Genomic DNA, 7,936 nt, shown 5'->3' with positions numbered 1-7,936 from the left:
CACAAAATCCACATGCACGCACACTTCGTGTGTATGGTGTACACACGCTCTCTACAGCCTTAGTGCACATACTCTTTCACACACAGATACACATGCAGTACACACTCCTACGTCCAGGCACATAAAAACATAAACCCTCACACAGGTACACCACACACACACACACACACACACACACACACACACACACACACACACACACACAGGCTCAGCACCCATGTACCTTCCCTGGGGGCCTGTGGGTTGCGTTGAGGCCAAGCGCCGGAACGGGCTAGATGGGATGTAAATCACAGTTCTGCAGCTTGCCAGCTAGGTGACCTTGGGCAAGTCACTTCCCTTCCCTAGGCCTGTTTTCGCATTAGGAAAATGATGACATGGAACCTTGTGGGGTCACAGGGAGCTTAAATGAAATGACGCCTCCAGACAGGGGATGACATTTGGTACTGACCATGAGAATGGACAACCAGCCAGGTCCTGGGGGCCCCTGTGGGCAGGGAGAACCCTTTAGCCCTGAAGTAGACTGTGGGAAGGTGGGAGGGGACAGGGCAGTGGGGAAAGATGGGCGCTTTGGAAAGATGTGCCCACTTTGGATGGGCACAGTGGAGGCACTTTGGCAATAGCCCTTTACCAACTGGCACAGAGAGTTAAGTAGCTGACTGCAGGGCACAGCTGGCCCAGGTGCCTGGCCTGCCAGCCCAGGATCCCAGAAGTCTGGACAAGGTCCCAACCTCCCCACATTTCAGAGGCGACCCTGCTCTCCCGGTGATGTGGGCCCCAGCTAACCTGCCCAGAAGCTATCAAATGCCAGGGTTCCAACGAGAGGATGCGGCCATGCTGGGGGCACAGCGGTCTTCTCCCCTTCCCTCCCCAGGGCAGGGGGCGAGGCTGGAATGTGGGGACCTGCAGAGACAGACATCAGAAGACCTGCTCACACAGACGTACACGGCCCCTGGGGCCTCATAAACTGGATTCCAGGTGCTCTTGGCCTGGCTACCCTAAGTCCTGCTACGCAAAGTCCTGCTACCATGGGGCCAGCTCGGGGAAGCTATGCTGAGGAGGATCCATGCCTGGCCTAGGGCCCTGCCTTCTTGGGAAAACAGCACCATATTAGCACTTGGTCTGTAAGACTGGGGTGGGCGGGCCCTGGTTGGCAGGAGCCCCCTTTCCCTGGACCCCAGAGGGCATCCCCCACCCCCCCGGCACCTGTCCACCACTCTGCCTGTATCCGCTGGGTCCTGCCTCGGCCAGGGGACCCCACCTGGGGCCTTGGAGGGGGAGGAGGGAGCACCAAGGAGGGGTATGTCAGGGTAGAGAGGGCCCTGGGGGACACATGCCAGACTCAGTGGCTGGGCCTGGTGGCCAGGGCTTCTGGCCTGGTCAGCATCTTCTCGGCCGTTCATAGCCCCCGCTGCCCTGGTGGGTCTGAGTCTGTTCGAACTGTGCCAGTAATCATGATAGGTGCCTCCATCCTCAGCGTGGCCCTGGAAGGAAGGTTCCATCATCCTTCCCACTGTACCAATGAGGAAGCCAAAGCACAAGTCACTTGCTGCCCAGGCTCACGAGGCCAAGTGGAGGAGATGCACCTGCCCCACACTGCCAAAGTGTCAGGCCCTCCACACCACGAGACCATCTGGGGTCTCACCATCAGCCTTGTTAAGGTGTGTTTTTTCCAATACCACCAAGCAATTAACTCAGTACTGACACTCTCTACCTGGAGAAAGCGTCAGATCCCACGGGATAAGGGTTCTGTCCAAGACTGCCCCTCCCCGACTTAAGCTGCCAATCACAAGTGCAGGTTGTTTACCTGTGCTTTTGAGCAACCAGCTGGAGATCGGGGCCCCCCCCCACCCCCTCCTCAGATTTGGTTAATTTACTAGAGTGGCTCACAGAACTCGGAGAAACATTTTACTTATTACATCACTGGTTTATTATAAAAGGATATAACTCGGGAGGAGCCAGATGGAAGAAATGCCTAGGGCAAGGTATGAGGAAGGAGGGTGGAGCTTCCATGCCCTCTCCAAGTGTCCCAGCACCTCCCTGTGTTCACCAAGGGCAGAAGCTCACCAAATCTTGTCCTCATGTCGTGCTTCATCTGTAGGTCCCTTCCCCTTCCTGAAGGTTGGTGGGTGTGGCTGACTGAGTTCCTACTCTGCATCCTGCCCCTTCCTGAGACTATCTAGGGCCCAACTCTAAGTCACTTCATTAGCATAATCTCACCTGTGATCAAAAGGGGCTCTTTATGGATGACAAAAAGTACTCCAGTTGCTCAGGAAATTCCAAGGGTTTTAGAAGCTTCCTGCCAGGAGCCAGGGACAAAGCCCAAGCATTTCTTCTTACACCCTACACGTGCATCTGGCTCCACCTCCAGCCTTCCAAGAGGCTCCTCACGACCCTAGGACAAGGGTCCCTTACTCTTCTCCAGTGCTCCCCACTGCCCCCCATCCCCCAGGAAGCCAGGAGCTGTTCCCTTAGCCTGGACCCTGGACTCAGGAGGAAGTAAGACGCTGGGCTGTGAAGCCAGGCCTCCTGGGTTCAAGGCCCCGGCCGTGCAGTCTTCTGGCTGTGGGACCTTTGGCCGGTGACCTCCTGTCTCCTCATCTGCGAGCATCTTCCTTCCTCAGGGCGGCTGTGGCGACATGGGGGCAAGGCTGGCAAACCTGACATTGGCCTCTGGCCCAGTGTGGCCCCTGAGCCTTAGCTCCTTCAGGCTGTCCCCCAGGAAGCCTTCTCTGACCGCCCCCCGCCCCCAATCCTCACCCTGGGCTCTACTGGCCCCGGTTTCTGCTGTGACTGTAAACATGAGACATAAACATGTAAACGCCTGGCCAGATGTCCGTGGGTTTGTCCCTGTCCCCTGAGCCCAGCACTGCCCTGGTTTCACCTTGAATGCTTGTAGAGTGGATAAAACGTTGGACGGTTTGAAGGGCTGACCCCTTCCAATGGCCCGCCAGGCCACCTCTGAATGCCTCAGTCTCCCCCGTTCCCTCGTTGAGCCCCTGGGTCTGACCCAGAGCCCAGGAAACCAGAGAGCTGGGAGTTTCGCGTTGGCTGCTTTATTTAAGGGCTGGTGGCCGACAGCTATCCCCAACCCAGCCCCTCCCTCCTCTACAAAAGTGGCCAAACGTGAAAACAGGCCGCCCTGCCAGGGGGCCTGTGGGGCTGTGGCTTGAATCCCAGGCCACACACCTTGGAAGGCAGGGAAGGAGGATGCGCAGTTGGTCCAGTTCAAATGGACAAGTGCTGGTGAGGTGGGGTAAGACGCTGGAGAGTCCCCAGGCAGCCTCTGCTGGGCTTGCCCTCACCTACAATGTCAGGACACAGGTCCCTGGAGGAGCCAGGGCCCCAAAGCCAGGGGCCAGGTGCCAGAGGAGGGAGTAAGTCAAAGGCTTTCGGAGCCAAGGGAGGCAGTTCAGGCCCCTGGGGCCCAGCAACCCTTCAACTCTACCCCATGCCCACGAGGACACCCCCACAGTCACACCTGCAGCCACACCCACTCACACCCATGCCCACACTCACTCCACACACACACACACAGGGCTGCAGAGGCCCTGGACCCACACCCTGGACCCTGGAATGTCTCTAGATTGGTACCCAGCGGGTGAGGCTGCCAAGGGAGTGGGTCCTCTGCGTTGCTACTGATTGGCTGCCTCGCAGGCATCTATCCAATCGCTGTACACGTCCACTGGTTCCGACAGATCTGAGCCGCTGAGGTCAAGGGCAACTGGTAGCACTGGACCCCTTTCTTATACATACTTCTGTTGTTCATGCTACTGTTAGCCAGACCCCCGCCCTGAAGCCTGTCACCCCATGTAAGTCAGCACGTGGCACTGGTTCCTCTCGGTGGCCACACCACCAGGGCACGCAGCAGGGCTGGGTGCCCTTGAGCAGCCCACTCTGGGCAGAGCAGCCCTGACGCCCCGCCCCCGCCCCCTGGGAAAAGCCCAGGTTCCCAAGGATACAAGTGATGGGCGTCTGGAATTCTTCCAGGCACACGGTACAAGAGATGACTCCGGTGTTGCGGGCCCGGTCCCTGGAACAGAAGGAGATGCGGGGACTTAGTGAACGAAAGGGCCTGTGTCTGTGGGTGACAATCCCCCTAACCAGGAGGGCTGGGGACAGAATGGAAGACAGTGGGGGTGGGGGGAAGCCACCTCCCAACCGAGGAAGGAGAGGGCCGGCCCCGTGAGGCAGGATCCTGGGCCCCGCTCACATTTTCACGTCACAAGACTTCTCGTGGTTGCAGAAGGGGCAGGTGAACTGGGTCTCTAGGGTGCCTGTCATCTTCTTCTTGGGGGGTGGCTTCCGTTTTGACTTTCTGCGCCCCATGTCTGCAGGAGGGCAAACCTGTGGGAGGATGGGGGCAGAAGTCAGCGACTCGTGGGACCCACGCGTCCCTCTGGCTCGACGCTGTAGGAAGCGGTCATCCCCACCCCGCCCTGCCTCCCCGATTCTGGCATCATTCTTCCGTGACAGCAGAGGTCAGCAGCCTGCCAGATAAAGACCAGAGTTTCACTTATACTTAAGACCACTCTCTATGCAATATCCTTGTTCTTAACTAAGGGTGCTTCCAATTCACTGAGTAAACAGAAGCAGTCAGACCACATCCACAATCCACAAGTCCCCAGGACCACCCACTCGACCTTCTCTCCTTTGCTATGGAAGAACGTCCACGCTCCCCGCAAAAACAATTTGCTACCTTGTGCCTTGGATCCCAACATCACATTTTCTCTCTCTACTGGATCATTAACAAACACACTTGTTAGGACCTCTCCCATCATTAAAAACCACCCCTTCATTCTCTGTGAGCTTTTCTAGCAGAGCTGTCTGCGTTCCCTCCTACCCTCTCTCCACAGCCCCTTCCATGCTGCCCACCCCAAGGGGCAGTCCTCACTCCTCAGGGTACTGGACACACCGGCTCCTCCTCCCACCATTCTCACAGGGCTCTCCCAGCCTCTTGCAGTCTCTGCTGGCGCTGCAACCCCATCCTCACCCCGTCAATTCGCTAATAATGGTGAGTCCACAAGCTCAGTCTTTGGACCCCTCCCCTCTCCATCTCCATTCATTTCCATGGAGATCTCACCCAGCGTCAGGGCTTCAAATGCCTCCTCTACACCGATGTCTTCTCTGAACTGCAGGCTCCCCTGGCCACCTGCCTCAGCCACACTCCTACCCGGTGCTACCAAACGTTTAAACAGAACCTGTCCAAAACCGAGCTCCGAACACCTCAACATGTTGTCCCACAGGCAGCAAGTCCATCTTTCCCTCTCTCACACCCCTTATCCCATCCTGACCCTACTGTTCTACCTTTAAAAGACATCCAGCATCTGACCACTTCTCACCACTCCCAGGGCCAGCTCCGTGGTCTGAGTCTTGAGTCCCAGTCATCTCTGGCCTGTATTATCACAAAAGCATCCTCACTGGTCTCCCTGCATCTCTAACTCTGCCCAGCACCCTCCAAATGGGAATTCCTCGAGGGCAGGGATTTCTGTCTTTTCTTTGTATCCCCAGCGCCTAGAACAGCTCGTGGCACAGAGCTGGCTCTCAACAGAGATTTACTGAATGAATGAATGACCAATGCCAAGCTACAGTAAACCACAGCACTGCTGCAATCAAGGCAGGCAAGGTATCTGCTCTCGTGCAACTGATATTCCAGCGGAGGAAGACAGACCCTTCAGCTAACTAATAAGGGAGATAATTTCCAATATTGGTAAGTGCTATGAGGTTAATGAAACAGGGCTGAGTGAACGCTTCTGGGACGGGGCTACTTAAGGGTGGAGCTGGAAGAACCCTTGGGTAAGAGTCATTTAAGCTGAGGCCTGAATAAGAGAAGGCCACCATGCATGGTAGTCCAGGCAGAGGGAATAACAACTGCAAAGGCTCCAAGGCAGAAGAAGCTTTTCTTGAGAAAGAGAAAGAAGACTGGTACAGCTGAAGCCCAGCGAGTAACGGGGAGATGGGTGTGAGATGCAACAGGAGAGCAGCGGCCAGACCCTACAAGACCCAGTAGGCTTTAGTAAGCCAGAGCCAGTTCTGCAGCCCAGGCTCTCACCTTCGGGGGTACAGGGGTAGTGTTCTGTTGAATTTTTCCCCCCAAAGCCTGGCCCTGGTTACCACCCACACCAGAATCACCTGGGGGTGCTCAAAAAATGCAGATTTCTGAACCTAACCCCCAGATCTCCCGGCATTAGAATGTCAGTTCTTCGGGTTCGGGTGGGAGCATGATTTGCCCACTGCTGAACCCCAGCACGCACAGTTCCTGGTATGCATTAAGAGCTCAATAACTGTTGAATATAAACAAGTCTCCTGAATCAGAAGCTACAGGTGGGCCCCAGAATCTCATTTTCCCTGGTGACTACAGCACCCGCCAACCACACTCCAGAAAAGGGAGTCTGGCCTGCACGTAAAACTCCAGGGGCCTCGGACTGTACTTCTGTGGCGATCTAAGTCCAAAGCGCGCCAAGGTGGGGGCTGGAAAAGGGCTCAGCCACCGACCCTGCCGGGACTCAAGAGGAGGCCGGTGGGCCGTCCTTCCAGGCTCACCGAGGCTTCGGCGTCGCCTCCCGCCGGCCGCCGGTAGAAGCCAGGCCTCCGAACAGCGGGTTGGGACCCGCTGGGACCCGGGGGAGTCAAGTTCCCCGATGGACCGCCCCCCAAGCCCTGGGCCCTGGGCCCCTCCTCCCAGTCAGCGCCCCGGAGTCGCAGAGCGCCCAGTCCCACCCGTCCCCAAAGCCCGCCCGCGCGATCCTTCACCTGCACTCGCCAACGATCTTCGCGACAGCCTCGTTCTCCCGGGAGACAGTGACTTCCAGCTCCCGGCGGAAGCGGAAATCCCTCCTCTCCCCTTCAGTCTCACCCACCCGAGGCCGGGACCTCCCAGCGAGTAAGCCCCGCCTCCTCCAGTGTCTGTCTGCGCACGCACAGAGAGTAAGTCTTCTCTGTACTCTCATTCCGGGCCCGGAGGCGGGATCGCAGTGCGCGTGCGCGAGGGCTGGACCGCATTTCACAGTTGGTGCACAAGTAGCTGCTACCTCTAGTGAGCTTCCTCGGTGGCAGTTCCCGCGTTTCAGGAGCGGTGGACCGGGCCATAGCAGCACTGGAAAGGCAGCCTCTCCCATGGCTGCAGCATCTTCACGTGCCTTCTCTCCCACTTCAAGCCCCAGCTCCTCGCAGCTCACCTGGGTCTCCCCGATGTCGGGCACGTTCAGACATCTCAGTGCTAAGAAACGGCAGATACCAGTATGGCTGAATCAGAGTTAACGGGGGAAGCTTGTAAGAAGCTCTTCTCAAACTTTAACAAGAACCTGTGGATCTTACTATAATTCAGGTTCTGGTTCATTAGGTCAGAAGTGGGGCCTGGAAGTCTGACTTTCTAACTAGGTCCCCAGTGCCATACGTGCTGTTGGTCTGCAGGACCACACTTTGAGTGCCGAAGTTATAATACATGAGTTTGGACAGGCAGGCAGGGGCTGGGGGAGGGGAAAACAAAGCTCCACAATTCCCACGATGTAGTGAAGAGGCTGGACAGAAATATAAAGGATCAGTTGCTACACTGTTCAGCGCAGCAGAAGGGGGTGTGTGGATCTCAGAGCATGTGATGGTGGAGGGGGCTGCCAAACTAGTACGAGAGGTTAGAGAAGGCTTCCCTGGGAGGCCGATGCTCAGGATGGAATCCAAAACCTGAGTGGAAGTCACACAGACAGAAGTAGCACCTATAGAACTTAAGAGGGAGTGAAGGAGAGAGGAGTGTCAAGGGTGGAGACCCTGGGCGCTGCCTCTTACTCAGATGAGGAAGGCTCAAGAGAGGTAATTCGGAGGAGTGGTCAAGGGTTGTGTTAGGCTGTGATTAGTCTGAGACAAGCAAGAGGGGCTCTGGAAGGGGCCTTTGGAAGAGAAGCCAGGAGCTCAGGAGAAGGATCTGGATGTGATTTTGAGAGTC

At 56.8% G+C, this 7,936-nt stretch overlaps 2 protein-coding genes across 3 annotated transcripts; both read right to left on the bottom strand.

The window, feature by feature from the left end:
• Positions 1–1,874: 1,874 nt before the first annotated feature.
• On the bottom strand, positions 1,875–6,852 carry ELOF1 (elongation factor 1). 2 transcript variants are annotated; one of them, XM_089905436.1, is made up of 4 exons: positions 5,305–5,385; positions 4,211–4,344; positions 3,960–4,030; positions 1,875–3,697 (listed from the first exon to the last, which is right to left on the bottom strand). In XM_089905436.1, exons 1-4 carry the CDS (start codon positions 5,383–5,385, stop codon positions 3,633–3,635), a joined length of 351 nt encoding a protein of 116 aa, XP_089761562.1. In that variant the 3' UTR covers positions 1,875–3,632. The 2 variants fall into 2 exon arrangements, with proteins under 2 accessions (XP_089761562.1, XP_022413023.1); XM_022557315.3 differs by lacking the exon at positions 5,305–5,385 and adding an exon at positions 6,751–6,852 and having other exon boundaries at positions 1,876–3,697.
• Positions 6,481–7,443, bottom strand: LOC149744077 (uncharacterized). The gene is given in 3 exon segments (XM_089905890.1): positions 6,481–6,903; positions 6,942–7,242; positions 7,394–7,443. Coding segments are annotated over 3 exon segments (774 nt in total).
• Positions 7,444–7,936: the final 493 nt, after the last annotated feature.

The sequence above is a fragment of the Delphinapterus leucas genome, unplaced genomic scaffold, assembly GCF_059928025.1.
Source record: "Delphinapterus leucas isolate spDelLeu-1000000601 "Yukka" unplaced genomic scaffold, BTC_Dleu_Yukka2 spDelLeu_asBTCV2_sq25, whole genome shotgun sequence".
NCBI classification, from domain to species: domain Eukaryota; kingdom Metazoa; phylum Chordata; class Mammalia; order Artiodactyla; family Monodontidae; genus Delphinapterus; species Delphinapterus leucas.
This window is presented reverse-complemented; position numbering and strand designations above follow the sequence as displayed.